Source organism: Zophobas morio, unplaced genomic scaffold (assembly GCF_036711695.1).
Source record: "Zophobas morio isolate AGI-343-1 ecotype UQ-CSIRO unplaced genomic scaffold, CSIRO_AGI_Zmor_V1 ptg000024l, whole genome shotgun sequence".
Lineage (NCBI taxonomy): Eukaryota > Metazoa > Arthropoda > Insecta > Coleoptera > Tenebrionidae > Zophobas > Zophobas morio.
In genome coordinates this window covers 11,210,976-11,231,077 of record NW_026972129.1, presented here as the reverse complement: position 1 = coordinate 11,231,077, position 20,102 = coordinate 11,210,976, and the positions used below count along the sequence as shown (strand labels likewise).

At 33.2% G+C, this 20,102-nt stretch overlaps 2 protein-coding genes across 7 annotated transcripts in view; both read right to left on the bottom strand.

Moving 5' to 3' along the window:
- Window positions 1-18,114, bottom strand: LOC135135530 (15-hydroxyprostaglandin dehydrogenase [NAD(+)]-like). Of its 2 annotated transcripts, XM_064064600.1 has the most exons (6): window positions 17,905-18,114; window positions 7,494-7,693; window positions 7,315-7,441; window positions 5,840-5,946; window positions 321-652; window positions 1-264 (listed from the first exon to the last, which is right to left on the bottom strand). In XM_064064600.1, the coding sequence occupies exons 2-6, from the start codon at window positions 7,590-7,592 to the stop codon at window positions 132-134; spliced, it is 798 nt and encodes a 265-aa protein (XP_063920670.1). In that variant the 5' UTR covers window positions 7,593-7,693; window positions 17,905-18,114; the 3' UTR covers window positions 1-131. The 2 variants fall into 2 exon arrangements, with proteins under 2 accessions (XP_063920670.1, XP_063920672.1); XM_064064602.1 differs by lacking the exon at window positions 17,905-18,114 and having other exon boundaries at window positions 7,494-7,854.
- The window catches only part of LOC135135528 (15-hydroxyprostaglandin dehydrogenase [NAD(+)]-like), a 136,682-nt gene continuing 127,858 nt past the window's right edge, over window positions 11,279-20,102 (bottom strand). Inside the window, exons 2-7 of one of the 5 annotated variants that reach the window (XM_064064598.1) lie at window positions 18,236-18,300; window positions 17,705-17,829; window positions 17,524-17,650; window positions 13,594-13,700; window positions 12,495-12,826; window positions 11,279-11,482 (exon numbers count right to left, since the gene is read on the bottom strand). In XM_064064598.1, coding sequence (XP_063920668.1) covers window positions 11,350-11,482; window positions 12,495-12,826; window positions 13,594-13,700; window positions 17,524-17,650; window positions 17,705-17,803 — 798 coding nt within the window. In that variant the 5' untranslated portion in view covers window positions 17,804-17,829; window positions 18,236-18,300 and the 3' untranslated portion in view covers window positions 11,279-11,349. The other 4 variants (XM_064064597.1, XM_064064596.1, XM_064064599.1 and 1 more) reach the window with 4 other exon arrangements.

Sequence of the window (20,102 nt, the reverse complement as noted above, 5' to 3'; positions counted from 1 at the left end):
TCTTTTAAACAACATTATAATCATACGAGCATTAAACCATTACTTATACACATACACCCCTATTTTTATATATAGTTGAGGTGAGAGTTTAAGTACACAACAAATAAATTTCAACACTTTTTGACCATTTTCTACTTAGGTGCAAAATTTTCTCTTGGGGGTATTTTATACTCATAAGGTTCCTCATCGTTTTCAGCTACCCATATGGTACCAGTGGCTGCATGCTTGATAATATGAATCATTGCAACAGCTACACTCTCGGGACTGAAATATATAATAATTAAAATCAATATTTGTGAACATACTGATATTGCGCATACTTTTGCATAGGAATATTGGGCACAGCTTTCTCGACCATTCTTTTATAGTTTGGTCCTAACGTACATTCCGACATCCCCGTGACCATGGGTGTTCTAGTAAGACCAGGACATAAAGTTAGAGTTCTGACACCTGTTCGACTGTAGTGACTTTGATTGCCAAAAGCCTTGCTCATACCCAATACAGCATATTTTGTTGCAGAATAAACGGGAAATAAACCGGAAGCTGTGATACCAGCTACGGAAGCAATGTTTACTATTACACCTTCATCGGCGGTTTTGAACTTTGGTATATAATGTTCTAAACCAAGTAAAATTCCATGTACAACGCCATTCTGAAAAAAAAAACACAAAGAAAATTACCAATACTATTACCATTAAGTAGTTTTTGGAAAACAAAATATCTTATATGTAGTTAAGATATAAAGTGGCAAAGAAAACTATGTTAGTCTAGCTTTGACGGAAATTGGACGATCCGAATGTTATGCTTTTTTTAGAACTACATTTAAATTGCAGATGACACGTCGTACGGACATTTAAAATGCTCATTTATTTTTTCTGTAATACAAGCTGATTATTAAAGAAACAGTTATTTTAATGATGAGCAAACTTAAATATTAAATAATTCTGAATTTTATTATTTTTTGCGCAAGTAGAAAAAATAGAACAACTTTATATTATTTATTAATCTTTAAGTTTTACAAATGCTGAAATAACTTCTGTGCCGAAATGTTTTTAATAATGTTCTGAATATGGTGATACTTCTTTTCAACATAAAAAAGTAATAAAAAAAGATTAAATTTCGTTATTTTTTATGCTTATGACTATGAGATAGGAACATTTCTTGTTTAATAAAAAAAAATAATATTAACCATACATCAGCAGTACTATTTCATGATCTTAAAAAAATGTGTAAACTACTAATAAAGAACTAGTCTGTATTACTTCAAATCAATAATTTTTATTTCCAGAAGATAAGCAAAAAAAGTATTGTAATCGAGTCCATCGGGCGACTTGGTACTGTCATGTTTTCTCGACATTTCATGACCCCAAGAGTATGAAAAAAGGGGTCTCCCGTTTTCATCTATCGCGTCTATGTCGATTTTTATTAGACATTTAATCTCCGAAACTACCAATCGTTTTCTCGAAAGTGTAAGAATATAGTAGTGTCGCGCTTGCCTATATTTAGTAACAATAAAATAGTAAGAATAATATGTGACAGCTCGCCTAAAATTATATTCGGTTTGTCTTATTAGCTTAATTAATTAGTTTTCTCCTCTGTTTTGAGAACACAAAATTAATTAAATTTCATTTGCCTTTAACGCAAATGCTTGTTGTCGGAACGTGCTAATAGTTCAATTCCTTTGAAGTATAAACATAAACAGTCGAAGTTATGCATGCGCTGACCCAGTGAGACAACATGTTTTCACATTGTCCGCACTTGTCCCATCCCCTTGAAATTGGCGTCTCGGCAGGGTAAGGGCTGCGGGAGTATTATTTACGCCACTGGTCAGTACTTCATACAGGTGATCATAAAACAAAAATCATAAAATTAAATGTTATAACTTTTCAAAGAAGCGGAATTACTTGGAGTGAATTTCAAGGGCGAGGAAAGTTCTGTGGAAATAACCTTAGACCAATTTTTTGAAATAAAGTTAAAGGTCGTTGTCGAAATATGGATTCATATCCATAGTACATTGCATGCACTAAATGTCAACATAATAATTTATGAATATTTTTATTTTCGAAATTGCCCCACATGTATAAAACGTGTGTTGTATATTACATGTTACTGTGGTTTGAAACTTTTCCTGGGTGGTAGAATTAATTCGTAAGGATCTTCTTCACCTTCAGCTACCCATGTTGTTTCAGTTTTTGCATTTTTTTATAATTTTTCCCGTTACCAAAGTTACACTTTCAGGCCTGAAATAAATAAAAATAAATGAAGAAGTATTTATCTGTACATGTCGGACATATTAAATCTTAAATATACCGAGACTTTATAAAGGTATAGATATGTACTATTTTCTATAAGTTAATAATTACTCCCTCTGTCCCAAATTAATAAGTGTCCGATTTCTGAAAAAAAATCGATTTTTTTTTAATAAAGGGAAAATTTGTTTTTATTGAAGAATAATTACTATTACTTATAGTAACATCTTACATTAGGCTTTCATTTAATATTGAACTTTCGTTATAATTAATTTAAATAGTTTATTAAAATTTTTAATGGTGTTTTCAGTTTATTCTTATTTATTTACTCCGTTGTTCTGAATCACATAAAGGCAAATAAGGCAACATTAACGTGGTGCTCTGAACTTTTGGGGTAAAACTAAGAAGTGCTACTGAAAATATGTGTACAACAATGAAAAGAAAAATTACAAAAGGACTGTTCGGAATCGATTTTTCCAACTTTTTTTAATCTCGCATCTGCATTTATTAAATGTTGCAAGGACTGCGGTCCTTGATGCCAATTACGACCGACACTTTTCGTTGAAACCGAATATCCTATAGATAAAGGTTACCTTCATGACGTCGCGCTTAATCTTCCCATTTACACTTACTTCAACAAGGAACTGGTGGATGCCCTGACGAGTTTTTTCTATTAAATTGGACTTTTTTTCTTGAATTGGGGCAAGTTATTTTATTTTCAGGGTAAAATCTCGTTAAATTCGTATAGGTTTTTTTAATGAAAATATTGCATTTGACCTACACAAACAACGTTTTAAAGAAAACCTCTTCATCTTTTAAAAATGAAGGTAATATTTAGTAAAATACAGAGATCACCGAAAATTAATGATGTATTGTAGTTATTGTTATAGCAAAGGATTAAGGCAGCCTAAATAAAGGTAAAGTAAGTTTCTAACTCTTCTTATAGGGCCGTTTTCTGATTTTATCATTGTCAGTACATATTTTTCATTAAATAATTACGATTTTGTAGAATATTTTTGTTCTTTGAAATATACTGGGTACATTATTTAATCTTATAAATTCATGTACTTACTTCTGTGATGCTAAACCGTCGAGTTGTGTTCATATGGAACTCCTAAGGTTTTTTTAGATAGTTCAGATAATAGTGGAGTTTTTGTTACTCCTGGACACATGGCTAGTATACTAAACTCATTTGAATTACACAAAAGTAAAACTTTTATGACTTAAGCGGCTTAAGCCAAACCACTCTTATAAGTCAAACTGGCTATTGTATAACTTAACTCAGTTAACATATACCTAGTAAAAGTTTATAGCTCCATTGTGGCTTTAGGCGTTTAAGACAAAAGTTTTACTAGGTGTATGTCAAGTGAGTTTAGTATACTCGTTTTTAGTTCAGTTGTAATGTTCTACACCGCCCCACGTTTTACTTATTCACAGTACTGCAAACTTTGTTGCAGTGTAAATTGGAATCATGCTAAAGTCAGTAGCACCTTCATTTCCAGTTTTGTATTTGGGTACGTAGTTTTCTAAGCCAAGAAGAACGTCGTGTACCACTCCATTCTAGAAAAAAGTAAACTGTCAAAGTGTCTAATAAATCCACTTTTATTACACATTAGTACATATTTTAACACTTTAAGGGATACTTCTCTTAGCTGGTGAATTACTGCATGCTTATTTTTAAATGGATTATCTTCAGAATGATCAACAGAAACTAAATATTTTTAATTGAAGCTTCAATTGTCCACGTCAAATAATATCGTATCACTGATTACCATAAAAGAATAGAAAAATAAGAAAGTAGTAATTTAAAAAAAGACTACATCAGGTGTTTCACGAATGAGGCTCCTCTTTTCATACTTTGTAATATGTATACGTTTGTATTTGCAAGAAAAACTGATACTCGTTTTGTGTTAAAAAAAATTTTTTCTTCGATTTTAAAGTAGGCATTCTCAAGTAGTTTATTCGATTCGAAAGCGAATGTAATTAGTGTAGTGTAATCCATTGTGGATTTTTGATTCACTGTTTGTAGCTTCACAGTGCACGTTAGGCTTTTAAACCGGTATAGTTCTAACGTAATTTTACGACAATAATGTAAATGTTCATGTAAAACAGTGACAGAAATTCGTTTATTCAGGCTTAGTCATTTTAGTAGCGATATCCAAAGTTTTGGATGATTTTACCTAAGTTATGATACTATTCACATTTCATAACTCTTCACTCGAGATTTAAAATATATAAAATATAGTTCATTTATGGCATTTAAACTAATCTTAAAAGAATTTTGAAAATTATCATGAGTTAAATTACGTGTATTCGAAACGGAAGGGGCATTTTGTGTTTATTATCTATTACACTTATGTGTTATTTGCTTAAAACCTGAATTTTTTTACTGCCCATTCTCGAAGTGCGAAGTGTTTCCGAGACCACCTTATTTTGATTTTAACCGTACTTAATATGTGCCTGTTGTGTTTATTTCATATGTGCTTTGGGGATTTGGTCCACGAGGGAATCCTGATGAACACATTTGATTTAATCTATAACTTGAATTCATGCATAATTTAATATCATGTTGTTTAAAGGTCTTGATAGAGTGTGGTTTACTAAATGTTGCTTCCTTCTTTTCTGGTAATTCTCATTGGGTTGTCGTTCTAAATTCTAGAGATACAGAGTTTGACACTTTAATTGAAATAAATGCACAAGATCACACACACGGTCGTTTCTAGTTAAAATTAACGGTTATATGCCGTAATAGATGTTAAATTTTTCGCTATTAAAGAAAAGATCCGCGTCCTCGTGAAACGCACAGTTTGGAAATAGTTGGTTGTTTTGCGAAGATAGGGTATAGAGTATAATATGCGGCAGGCTTTTTGAGCATAGAAATATTGTCTCTGTGTTATACCTGTTGAATATTAACATCCAGTTGGTTTAATTAAGGTTTATTTTTATCTTTATTTAAATTTGTAATATTCAGGTATTTGTATCGATTTGTAACATTTGATTTTTGAAAACTGGGGAGGTTTTTGTAGCTGGGTGAATAAGTCCGTTCAGACTTCTATCACAGCTTATTATTGATTATTTTCGTATAAAAATACCGCAAAAAATTTATTAAGAAATTTAACAACCTGACATATTCAGAAAATAACTAGTTTGTTTCTGGAATTCGCGAACCAAAATTCTGAATCTAAATAAGGAATAGGAACGCAAATCATACGTACTTTTAGCCATAGACTCTGAATCTGTAATTAAAATAGCAGTTCCCATTTAAGGTTTCGAAGTTAATCCTTGCCCCACCTACAAGGAGAGAGGGAAGGGGCTAATTTTAGCACTAATGTATTTCCCCCGCGGGTTGATTAAATTTTGATTCTGGACATTTTTTTGCCGAGTGCTTATTTTCCGAGATATTTGAAAGTTTCAGGTTTTCAAAAAATTAATAAAATTGGTATTTTTATATTGAAATAAATCATATTCGTTACCTGTTTAGACTAAAAATGTATCGGTTATTCACTTTTAACTGTACTAATTTGAATTTTACTATTGTAAGCGTATTATATATTTTTAAAATACGATTTTGTTTTTTCTGTTTTACTCACAATATTGATGGCAATTTCCTTCTCCCATATAGCGTCATTACAGATACCAGCGTTGTTAATGAGAATATCCAGATTTTTAAATACTTCGATTGTTTTCTTGAAAGCCTCTGGAAATAAAAACTATGTTATAATTCATCCACTAAAAAAGTCTTTGTTGTTGTTGTCATCCTCGACAGAGTGTGGCGTAATTACATATTGCTTGCTTTCTTTCTAGTAATTCTGGTACTTCTCTATCGTTCTGAGTTCGAGATTTTAATTTTTATTGAAATAAAAACATAAGTTCGCGTGGCTAAAGCAAAACACACGATTTATACTTAAAACTGACAATTTTTCTCTCGCGTCATTTGCCTTTACAGGTGTTAAATTGTAAAGTCTATGGAGAGATCCGCGTCCTTGTGAAACGTGTAGCTTAGCAATAGATGGTGGTTTTGCAAAAAGGGGGTATAGCATATAATATGCAGCAGGTTTTTTGAACATAGAGATGTGGTTTGTGTGCGATACATATCAATAGAATAAAAATATCGAGGAAGGGTAAGAGACTACGACGAGGAACTTTTATTCTGTTTGCTAAGTTCTTTTTTTTTCTGCTATAATATCAACCGGAATAACTTGAGTATTACCATCTACTTAGTGTAATTTTCATTGTGAGGCTTAAATATTTGCATCGATTTCTAACATAAACCTGCTTATTTCATAGCTTTTCCCTATTCAGAATAGAGGAATAAACAATTTGCCCTCCACATTTTGCATTTTGATTTAAGGACACTTTTTCAATCTTGGTGTTTACCACTTTGCCTTTGAACGCATTCCGCCATAAAAACACAGAATGAAAAGTAAAGCCAGTAAAATAAAAAAATTATCATCAGTAGTAGTGCTTCAACAGTGTCTCATTCAAATTACCAAATGGGTTGCAAGATTTTGGACCACATTGCCCACCTAACTGGATTGGATACTTTCAACCCGAGCCAGCTATAATTCTGTTAATAAAACTGTTTACTCAGGTAGATTTTAATTAGAACAAATTTGGTGTAGTGTCGCTATTTTGCCTTTATTGGAAGTAATATTTACATATCTATTTAGTCCTATATGTTCAACAAGTGGGAACTTTTAACAAAGTTGATTATTCTATTTAGACAAGACTTCATTTGATTGAGGTTAGTCAAACAGAGGGATACAATATGTGATAAAGTTTAAATATAAATTTGTACGTTAGTGTTAATAAATATTTGTTGTTTTATGGATAATAATTAAACTACACTTCAACAGAAAAAATATCACCAAAATTAAAATTTTTTAAGACAAAATTAATTTTTGGAACCTCGTTTTTGAAGATTTGAGAGTTGTAAGTACTAAAGATCGTACATATTTAAGTGCAGTCAGTATATTTATAATTTTGAATATTGTTTTGGAAATTGTCTTGTATTCCATAAAAACAACAAGCAAAAAACGCGTCAGTATTGCAGTACTAAACTCACCCTCGAAGCTCTGTTTGTTTGTGACATCAGTGTGTACAAAAACTGCTTTATTAGATCCAAACTCCTTTTCGATTTCTTTTAATGCCTGGTTTCCAAAATCAGTGTTCACGTCAGCCAAAGTAACCCCCTAAAATAATTTTTGGCTATCAGTTTTTTGCTGCTTTTGTTTCAGATTTTACCTTCAACCCATTTCGTAATAATTCCTTTGCATATTTAAGTCCAATTCCTGAAGCACCTCCGGAAATTAAAGCCACCTTACCTTCGATATTGAAAGCCATTAGAACTGCTAATATGTGAAAAGTCGCTACGAAGAAGAGCAACGTTTCGTTCTTAGTTTGACGAGATTGCTGTTTAAATAGACACTCTAACTCACTTAAACCTTATCTACTTGTTGTTTCTGATAATGGGTAAATTCATAATTCATAAATAATGGACGAGTTTTTTTATCGAATAAATACTGTTCATAGTTACACATATATTATCTACTAGGTACTTAATCTCACTGTTAAACTTAAATACATTGAGGAATCTCAATTTAAGGCCTACTTTTTAACAAGTTGCAAAGAAACTTCGAGGATCAAACTCAAATCCCTTATATAAGAGTCATAGGCATAATAATCTGATCTTTTAAATGGCGTACATGTACATGAGTCAGCAAAACAAACACGTTTACATTTTTGTTAAGGCTGGCGTCTGGTTCGGTTTAGCCCTATACTAAATACATTGAAAACATCGTCGCGGTTTCCGGAGTTGCATTTTAAAAATATGAGATATATCGCTTTAAAAAAATTATATTTCGAATTAACAAACTTCAGTCTAGGGGACCTCCATATTTATATTCATATCTAGTATGCAGTTTTTACAAAAAAAAAAATTATAAAGTTGAACAACTTTTACATCACATTTTAACCGGCACATTGATGCATTTGTTGACGAAGTGCTGAAGTTTTTTGCATTCTGAGATAGGAGGTCCCCTGGGGAAAAGTGTCAGCTTTCTTTTGATACCATTTATAATATTAAAAAATCCACGACTGAGGTAAATAACTCGCGAAAAGTCAAAATCTATTGAAACGAAAAATCGGCATTAAACGAGCTGTGATACGGTAGCAGAATGCAGGTTTACTTAGATTCTGACTTGGTTGGAGATTACAGTATTTTAAAAATGCAATTCCGGAAATTACGACGATGTTTTCAATGTATTTAGTATTGGGCGAAACCGAACCAGACGCCACCCTTAAGGTAAAAATAGTTTTTATTTTGGACTGCAAATATAGAGCAAAACTTTTCGTCAAGGTGACAATATATTTAGCGTACTATCAACTAACAAACTGTGTTTTTACATAAAATATTCGCAATACAGGTAATTTAGATAACAAATACACTATTTACATTTTTTAAAATTTAACAACGTACTTATTCTTTTAAACTTATTATACATACAGTTATAATGTTGATACCAGGACCATAAATTCCAAGGTCCGCACAAGTGCAGACAACATCAAATGTACTGATTTCTATAAAAATCCAAACACCTCGAAGAAGTTGAGCTATTTTGTTCATATTATCAGATCCGAAATTTCCACAAAAACCATTAACGTTATCTTACCTTTTTTACCTTTTGAAAACAACGTTTCGTCTAACAGAATTTTGCTTTGCTAGTTGATTTGCGTTAGTTGTGTAGAAAATTTTAGGGCTATCGCGTAGAAAACAAAGTGAAAAATGCCACATTGATAGTAGTGTTTCAACGGTGTTGGAGGAGGTGGTCTTAGAAGAAGAAGTGCATGAGCGAATTCGTGCATCTGGTCGTCCTTAAAGAACGTCAGCAAGCGAAGATCGTCATCTATGAATTGCTGCTCTACGAGACAGACGTTCTACCACTCGTGCAATTGCAACTGGTTGGATGGGTGCGTTGGAGCATAGGATCTCCATGTCATCAGTTTATCGCCGAATAAGGTCGTTTGGGTTGCGTACATACTGACCATTTCTTTGCCTCCCATTGACACCAAGAGATCGTGCTCGCAGGTTACAATGGTGCAACGAGCGAGGAAATTGGGACCACGAATAGAATGGGGTAATGTTCTCAGACGAATCCCGGTTTTGTCTTTGGGCTTACGATGGACGTAGGAGGGTGTGGCGATTACGTGGAGAACGCCGAAATTTGAATTTCGCTGTTGAACGCCATACAGCTCTCACACAAGGCGTGATGGTTTGGAGGGCAATAGCGCAGGGTGGCAGGTCTCCTCTAGTTTTCACTCAGGGAAATTTAAATGCAAGACGATACATCGATACAATACTGGAGCCGATTGCAGTTCCTTATCTCAGAGGGTTAGATTCAGCAAGACAATGCACGTCTACATACGGCAAGAGTCACAACGGACAATGTTGAAGTTCTCCCCTGGCCTGCTTGTTCAGCAGATTTATCAGCAATCGAACATGTGTAGGATATCATGGGCACACTTCTAAGTAACTTGCAGCATCCCCCGAATAATTTATATGACCTTCGTAGGCGGCTTCAGGAATCTTGGAACGAGGTCCTGCAGGACACCATAAACCATCTTCTTTCAAGTATGCCTCGCCGAGTAAATGAGTGCATTAGAAATCAAGGTGCACCCACATATTATTGAATACATTTTTCATTTCACAAGTTTTAGGCCTGCTATTTTAATCATTTATTTGGTTCAATTTAATGCACATTTGGTGAAACTTTCAGTTTTATCAGTCAACTAATTCAAGGTGTTCAGATTTTTATGGAAATTAGTATATTAAAAATGTTTAGGCATATTTTGCTCAATTGCTTAATTATTATCTATTGCTTACTTGAATACGCTGATGACGACTTACGCATTACGGATTAGAGAGACAACATTTTTTTTTTAAATTGAAGTTTCATGCACGTGAAGTAATATCGTACCACTCTATCAAAAAATATAAAAATGGAAAAGAAGTAATTTAAAACAAAACATAATGGTACTTTGGATGTCTCGAGAACCAAGCGTTGTGAGTCAAAATTCTGGATATCCAGTATGAGCTTCTTGAGATTGTGGAGGAATTTGAGTAAGCTGAGTGTAAAATTGTATAACAATTTATTGTAGGATCCCACAAGAGATCTTAGTGGAACCATTCCTTAATAAGCACAAAAAAGTGAGTTGTGGTGTGGTAGAGCTAATAAGTTAAAAAAAAAACAGAAAAACTTCAAATCAATAATTTTTACTTCCCAAGTGTAAGCGAAGGAAGTATTGTAATCGAATCCATCGGGCGACTTGGTACTGGCATGTTTTCTTGACATTTCATGACCCCAAGAATACGAAAAAAAGGGTCTCCCGTTTTCGGCTATCTCATCTGTTTCGGTTTTTATTAAACATATAATCTCTAAAAGTACCAATTGTTTCCTCGAAATTTTAAGAATATAGTAGTGTCGCGCTCGCCTGTATTTAATAACAATAAAATAATAAGTATCATATGTGACAGCTGGCCTAAAACTATATTCGGTTATTTTTGCTCCATTGCAGCTTAATTAATTAGTTTTCTCCTCTGTTTTGAGGAGACAAAATTGATTAAATTTCCTTTTTTTTTAACGCAAATGTTTGTTGTCGGAACGTGATACTAATTGAATTCTTTTGAAGTATAAACATAAATAGTCGAAATTACGCATGCTCTGAGCCAGTGAGGCAACATGTTTTCATATAATCCGTACTCTTAGAATTGGCGTCTCCGCGGTGTAAGGACTGAGGGAGTATTATTTATGCAGTGGGCCAGGTGATCATAGAACAAAAATCGCAAAATCAAATGTTATAATCTTTCAAAGAAGCGGAATTTGTTGGTGTGTATGTAGAATACTTCAGGGGCGAGGAAAATTATGTCTAAATAACCTTAGGCCAATGTTTTGAAATAAAGTTAAAGGTCGTTGTCGAAATGTGGATTAATATCCATAGTACATTGCATGTACTAAATATCACCATAGTACTTAATTTATGAATATTTTTATTTTAGAAATTGCCCCACAAGTATAAAATGTCTGTTATCCTATATTACATGTTACTGTGGTTTGAAACTTTCCCTGGGTGGTAGAATGAATTCGTATGGATCTTCTTCACCTTCAGCTACCCACACTGTTCCAGTTTTTGCATTTTTAATGATATTTACCATTGCCAAAGCTACACTGTCAGGCCTGAAATAAATAAAAAGTAATCAAGATCTATTTATCTTCAGATATCGGGTATATTATTAAATCTTAAATATACCGAGACTTTATAAAAGTATAGATATGTACTATACTTATTCTATAACTTATTAATCACTCCCTTTGTCCCAAATTATTATTATGGGTAAGGTACTAACATCTTACAACAGGTTTTCGTTAATATTGAACTTTCGTTATAATAAATTTAAATTCTCATAAAATTTTAAACTGTATTTTCAGTGTATTCTTATTTATTTACTCCGTTGCTCTAAATCACATAAAGGCAAGTAAGGCAACATTAACATGGTGCTCTGAATTTCTGGGGTAAAACCAAGAAATGCTACTGAAACATGGGTACAATGAAAAAAAAATACAAAAAGGACTGCTCGGAATAGATTTTTCCAACGTTTTTTAACCTGACATTTGCATTTATTAAATGTTGCAAGGACTGTCGTCCTTGATGCTAAACACCTTACGACCAATACTTTTCGTTGAAACGGAATAGGTATCCTATAGCTAAAAATTGCATGACGTCGCGCTTAATCTTCCCATTTACACTTACTTCAAGAAGGAATTGGTTGATGCCCTGACGAGTTTTTTCTATTAAATTATGCTTCTTTTCTTGAATTCGGGCAAGTGATTTTATTTCCAGGGAAAAATCTCTTTAAATTCGTTTAGAAACCAAGAATTGTTGTTAAGAAACAAACATCTTCCAAGTTTTTTTTTATCAGAATATTGCATTTGACATACACCAATAACGTTTCAATGATAAACTCTTCAACTTTAAAAATGAATTAATATTTAGCAAAATACAGAGATCGGACACCAAAAATGGATGATGTATTGTTATTCGAACGGATTAAGACAGTCTAAATAAAGGAAAATTAAGTTTCTAACTGGGCCCGTTTTCTGTTTACGATTTTGTTGAATATTTTCGTTCTTTTAAATATACCGGGTATATTATTTAACCTTATTATAAATTCATCTAGTATGTACTTACTTCTGTGATGGTAAACCAACGAGTTGTGCCTCCATAATCTGTACATATGGAGCTCCTAGGGTTTTTTCAGATAGTTCAGATAATAGTGGAGTATCTGTTACTCCTGGACACATGGCTAGTACTTTTACTTTAGTTCGGTTGTAATGTTCTACATCACCCCACGCTTTACTCATTCCTAGTACTGCAAATTTTGTTGCGGTGTAAACTGGAACCATGCTAAAGTCTTTAACACCAGCAATGGACGATATATTTACAATAACACCTTCATTGCCAGTTTTGTATTTGGGTATGTAGTTTTCTAAGCCAAGAAGAACGCCGTGTATCACTCCATTCTAGAAAAAAGTAAACTGTCACAGCATCTAATAAATCCACTTTTGTTACACATTAGTACATATTTCAACACTTTCTGGGATACTTCTCTTAACTGGTGAATTTAAATTAATTATCTTCTGAATGATCAATAGAAACTAAATATTTTTAATTTAAGCTTCATTTGTCCACGTTAAATAATATCGTATCACTGGCTGCCATAAAAGAATAAGAAAGTAGTAATGTAAAAGAAAAAAAAGATGGGATATAGAGTACAATATGCGGCAGGTTTTTTTGGAACCGGTGGAGTAAAATCCTAGTACAAAAATAACTCAAAAGATTTATTAAGAAATTTAACAACCTGACATATTGAGAAATTCTTTCTCTGGAATTCGTGAGCCAAAATTCTGAATTTAAATAAGTAATAGGAACACACGAGCATGACGTTATTTTAAGAGCCCGAGTTCCTGGAATTGAGTAAGAATTTCAGAAAACTTAAAGTAACAACCTATCATAGTACCTTACCAGATACGCTAATCGAACCATTCCATAATAAGTACAAGAAGTATTTGTACCAGAAGTGTCAGTACTGTAAATTATTTGAAATGTTAAGTAATTTTCAAAAAAATAATAAAATTGGATTTTTATATTGAAATAAATCATATTCGTTACCTGGATTCACACTTAAAATGTATCGGTTATTCACTTTTAACTGTACTAATTTGAATTTTACTATTGTAAGCGTATTATTTTTTTTTAAATACGATTTTGTTTTTTCTGTTTTACTTACAATATTGATGGCAATTTCCTTCTCCCATATAGCGTCATTTAAGATACCAGCGTTGTTAATGAGAATATCCAGGTTTTTAAATACTTCGACTGTTTTCTTGAAAGCCTCTGGAAATAAAATGTATGTTATATGTGGTTCATCTATTAAAAACATTTGTTTGCAGTTTTTAAACTTCTCGTTAAAAAGACGAAAGTGAAGAATGGTTTTTGTTTCAACAATTTAAATTTCAAAAAAAGGTAATTATTTTATAAATATGTAATTAATATTTACCATTGTGGTGACCGAATTTAAATCAAAGTTTTCGCGCTGAAATTATTAACAGCGGCGCGAAATCACACTTGAATAATTTGAATTTGAAAGAAAAAAAAATTCAATCACAGAAAAGGAAATCGGTAAACATAGGCAACCTGGTGCACGGAAATGCTTGTTTGGTAATCGGACGATTTAGCGCTAGGGGTTTTTAGTTACAGGGTTGGTTGATTGGTAGAGACAGGGTAGCATGGCGTAGCGTCATTCTGAATGTGCTTATGTGAGTGTAACCACGTGGTAAAAGCTAGGTTTAAATTAGTTGGTTTGGTAGTTAATAAAATGGGAGGAAGCCTTTGTTTAACGACAATCAATCGTAGCCAACGTCACTCAGGTGTGCCCAACCCGCGCGGTTAATTCTTGCGGCCTTTTAATCGGAAAAATGCGGAATTCTTCAACGCGAAATACGTGCTGTAAATTTGTTTCATTGTTTGTAAATTCACCAATCAAGTTAGTTTTTCTTAATCGTCAGCTAGTGCAAACACAATTTAACAATCAGGAAAACACCTTATTGTTTCATTAGGAATAGGTTTCTGGATGCATATACGTAAGTGTTACATTATAACACTTCTTAATTCTTCACACAAGATTGCTAATAGTTCATTTACGGCAGTTAAACAAGTTCATTATACTGAGAACTGGCGGGGGTTATGATAATTTCTTCCCTTAGGTGGTTATCATCGTTATCATGACTAACTCACCGAGGCATGCTCTCACAACGCTACAGAATGATTAATTCATCGAGGCCTGCCCTCACAACGCTACAGATTGATTAATTAATCGAGGCATGCCCTCACAATGCTACAGATTGATTACTTCATCGAGGTCCGTCCTCGCGACGCTAGAGATTAACAGCATCACCGAGACGCTTTTTCCTCGCAACGATTTTAAAATTTACAACACCGAGACGCTTTTTACCTCGGAGCGATGATTGGATATTTTTGTATTGTTTATTATGTGTTTTGTTGGGGTAACCAGTTCGCGGTATTTTAAACTCTCAAAGTAAATTGTTTTTTTGAAGTAACCAATCACTTAGGTCCTGATATAATTTGACATAATGTAAACTCTTTGTTTGAATCATTGAAAAAGTGTGGCAATTATTAATCACATGTAAATTTTGTTAACTCTGCAAATTTTCACCTCATACAATATTTCTTTAAGCTCACAATTTTAACTTCAGTAATTTTCCTTTGTTGTATAATTTTAATTGAACGTAAATTTCATGCTCCACAGTTTTAACCTCACATAATATTTCTATTTGTACAAGTTTATTTCACAGCAGATCTTTTGTTTCATAAATCCTTGCTAGGTTTGTTTTGTAAATACTTTGTTGATGAATGTTTCTATCATAAATTGTTTGATGTCCAATTTTTATCTCACATAAGATTTATTTGTTGTTTAAAATTTCACAAGATTGTATGGCGAATTTAAATGTTGTTTACTGCTCTTTGAAACTTTAACACTTGTTCAGTTGTTGTTAACATCAGAGTTATAAGAGATTGAATATTTAAAAATGGAATTGAGGTTAAATGACACAGAAAACGTGGCAGGAGCGCGGTTCGGTTCCTAGTCGAGCTGGCGAGATCTATTGTGTCACCTGTACAAGTCCACAGGTTTGGATAGATTCAGGGGCGGCCGCCGATGTTGTAGTGCTCTCGACTTGGACCAATAGTCGAGATCCACTTACGGGTCTGGCGACCGTAATGGCCTAGTTTCGCGGCACGTTCGTAATGGAAATATGCGTGCGGATAGGCTTTTTGATAGAACCACCGTCGTGGGGGGAGAACAGCCCCAGACCGGTAGCCCCAAACTCCGATTATGCTACAACGCCCCAGGGGTACTTTTGTTGTGCTCCTGTTAACTGCCGTAACCTTAAAATCTGCCGCCACATGCCCGTAACAACTTGTGTATTTGCATCAGTTATTGCTTTGTTATATTAAATTTGTGATATTCAAATATTTATTTGCATTGACTCCAAACAGATGGATAGAATTTTGCGTTTGTTCGTTTTTCATATGTGTATGTTTGTCAATTCGCGAGTGTCCTTTTTTCATATATCTTAAGGTGTTTGAAATATAATATGTCCGTGAATAATAACAAGGGGGTTTTGGCGCTGAGGAGTAAATCTTCGCAGCTCTTTCCTCCTGCGAGGGGGTGCCGTGCTCCCCCTCCAAAACAATTTTGTCTATTATTTCTTGCGCTCTCGAATCACATGCAGTAAATGCACACTTGTATGAAAGAACGTCTTCCCGCCATTTTTCAAAATCCAAAAAAAAAAACACACACAACGTAGGTTCCCATTTATTAGATGATCACAGCCAAGGCCAAATGCTGAATTTTTGAATTTTTTGCGGGTCTTTCAAACTTTTTCAAGGTCAATTTAAAGGCGTGAAGATTGGGTTATCACACCATACTGAGTGAATTTGAGCTTATTAGCCGTACGACTTTGTACTATACTATAACTTAGTGCTACAAAACCGATGGTTACATCAAAATCCGTCTAGAAATAAAACCTGTTAGTTTGAAAGAAAATCAAAATTTGTGTAGGCGCATTGTTTGATTTTGCTACCGTTTTATGTAATGGAAACCCTAGTGGAACATATCTATGTTGTGGTGTATCGATTTGAAAAATTAAATTTAGCGCCTAGGAAAAAATAAAGCCGCGAAACCACATTAAAAAAAAATATAGTCCAGTAACATAAAAAATCATCCCTAGGTAGTTCTAGGGAATCTTGTAAGACAAGGCAGGTCATCCCCTTCCTGTTTTGGTGCGTTATGTTTTGCTTTGGAATTGTGAGGGTAAACACGTGTTAAAATTAAGAGTACTGATAATTAAAAACTGCTTATTTCATGGCTTTTCCCTATCCAGAATTGAGGAATAAACAATTTGCCCTCCAAATTTTGCATTTTGATTTAAGGACACTTTTTCAATCTTGGTGTTCACCACTTTGCTTTTGAACGCATTCCGCCATAAAAGCACACAATGTGAAACGTTATATAAAAAATGAAAAGTAAAGTCAGTAAAATTAAAAAAAAAGTAGTAGTAGTGCTACAACAGTGCTTCAATCAAATTACCAAATAGATTGCAAGATTTTGAACCACATTGCCCACCTAACTGGATTGGACAGGTACAACCCGGGCCTACTATAATTCTGTCAATAAAACTTGTTACGCGGCAAATGTGTTTTTCATTCAGGCAGATCTTAATTAGAACAAATTTGGTGTAGTGTAGCTATTTTGTCTTTATTGAAAGTAATACATAACTACTGAGTTCCAAAAAATTTCTCAAATTTTTCCATGTTCGACAAGTGGCATGTTTTAACATAGTTGATTATTCTATTTAGGCAAGAGGTCATTTGATTGGGGTTAGTCGAACAGAGCGATGCAATAAGTGATAAAGTTAAATATACATATGTACGTTAGTATTAATAAATATTTGTTGATTTATCGATAATAAATAAACTACACTTCAACAGAAAAAATAAATATCACCCACTTTTAATATGGCAATTAAAAATTTTGACGAAATTAATTTTTGGAACCTCGTTTTTAAAGATCTGAGAATTTTAAATACTAAAGATCGTATATATTTAAAAACAGTCAGTATTGCAGTACAAAACTCACCCTCGAAGCTCTGCTTGTTTGTGACATCTGTGTTTACAAAAACTGCTTTATTAGATCCAAACTCCTTTTCGATTTCTTTTAATGCCTGGTTTCCAAAATCGGTGTTCACATCAGCTAAAGTAACTCCCTAAAATAATTTTTTGCTATCAGTTCTTTTTTCTGCATTTGTGTCAGACTTTACCTTCAACCCATTGCGTAATAATTCCTTTGCATATTTAAGTCCAATTCCTGAAGCACCTCCGGAAATTAAAGCCACCTTACCTTCGATATTGAAAGCCATTAGAACAACTAATATCTGAAAAGTCGCTACAAAAAAAGAACAACGTTTCGTTTTTAGTTCTGATTACCAATTATTATTTGACGAAAACAACTCACTTAAACCTTATCTAAGTATTTGTAGTTTCTGATAATGGGTGCATTCATATAATTCATAAATAATAATCGATGACTTTTTTGTCGAACAAATACTGTTCATAGTTACACATATATTATCTATTTTACTACTTAATTACACTGTTAAATTCACATTGAGGAATCTAAATTTATTACCTATTTTTTAACAACTTGCAAAGAAACTTCGAGGGTCAAACTGCAATCTCTCTTAACAATCTAATCTCTTATATGGCGTACATGTACATGAGTCGACAAAACTATCACGTTTACTTTTTTGTTAAGATAAAAATAGTTTTTATTTTGTAGTACAAATACTTACATATAAAACAAAACTTTCCGTCAAGGTGGGAATATATTTAGCGTACTATTAAAGAATAAACTGTGCTTTGATATAGAATAATCGCAATACAAGTAATTTAGATAACAAATATACCATTACAATTGCCACTGAAAAACAAGACTTGTGGGCTTTGAATTTTAAATTCAACTACGAACTCTTTTAAACTTATAAAGTTATAATGTTGATACACATACTGAAATGAAAAACCGGTGATTTTGCAGTTTTTATTTTGCGAGAATCTCTATACCCGCAGGGTCGCAGGACTACAGATTCCAAGGTCCGCACAAGTGCAAGCAATATTAAATATATTTAAAGCAGATAATCAATCAGAAAAATGTATTCTCATTACATGCTTAACTTCGACTGTTTGTGTATATTTCGAAAGAATTCCGCTATTAGGACGTTCAGATAACAAGCATCAGCGCGGCATGCATTTGTGTTATAAGAAAATGAAATTTGATTGACTTTGTCTTCACAAAACAGAGAAGAGGATTAATCACTTAATTAATTAAGCTACAATGGAGCAAAACAGTCCAAATATTATTTTGGATGAGTAGCTGCTATGATAATTATTATTTTATTATTGTTAAATATAGGTGGGCGGAATATTACTGTGTTCTTACATTCTCAATAAAATACGGTGAAGAAATAATAGAAGCTGTGGAGGGGTGGTTTGTATAGCAAGAAGGAAACTGATCGATGGAATAAGTAATTTTGGTTGAAAATGGGTGCATTTTTTGTGTGCACCGCATTTTCTAAGTCGGCTTGTGAGTGGAAGGTACGTATATTACACATGTTATCGTTATTTTTAACTCGGTGGCGATGTATAGGGTAAAAGATACGTTGAATTCAAAACTAAATTATGAACTGCTGTTATAAATTAAAAAAATGTCACTAAACCAAAACTAAAACCATCATGAATGCTTATTAATTTTATTATTTTCTTTTTCATCAAATCTAAATGTTTTTTCCTTTTTACACACAACAAGATAATGTCATCATTAGGCTAACTTAAAGTAACTCCTTAGATTTTAAGTCTAAATATGCGGCGATCAACGTAATTTCTATCGAGTTATCCTTGGAACTGAATCCGTATATTTTCTCGGATGTCATATGTTTAATGCTGTATCAAAAGAAATTTTAATTGTCAATAATTTTGTAAACCTAATATTTTCACACTTATTTTATAATCTTATTAGAAATATCAGCCATTTTTGCTTTTATATTTGTCATTTTTTGATATTTGTCTGTGGGATTTAAGTACCAACATGATAAATCCTTCCCAACTATGATTCCATTACAAATTATGTTGATTGCCTGATGGAAAACTATCGACTACATTTTTTTTTATTACAAATATTTTTTTTTGTTTATATGCAAATTGTAACTGACGTACTTACCTTAACATGCATGTTCTAATCTGCACATAGTACTATTCAAACAAATAATCAAACTCGATCACCAATCCCCGAACGTAAGAACAAAATTCGCATATTCGCAAATTGCAAATATCATTGCGCTTGTCAGACATTGCGAACAACACGCGCAGAACCTTACACCCATAAAAATCGCTAATCGCAATTATTTTCATTCGAATTCGTACCCAAACTAAAGTAGCAGTAAGCGAAACTATGAAGCAAGTTCAAAAAAACCGACGATTTATGACACAGTAGTCGCATAAAAACGTCAGAAACGAAACTCTATGCAAACAAAAGTAAACCTTAAAAAACAGCGAAATAAAACCCAACGTCACGTTCCGTGTAACATATAAATTACAAAGATTTATGGCTCACTAACGTCGCGGGAGACAAGATAAATGGGTAAAAATCCCTATAAAAGCAGTAGC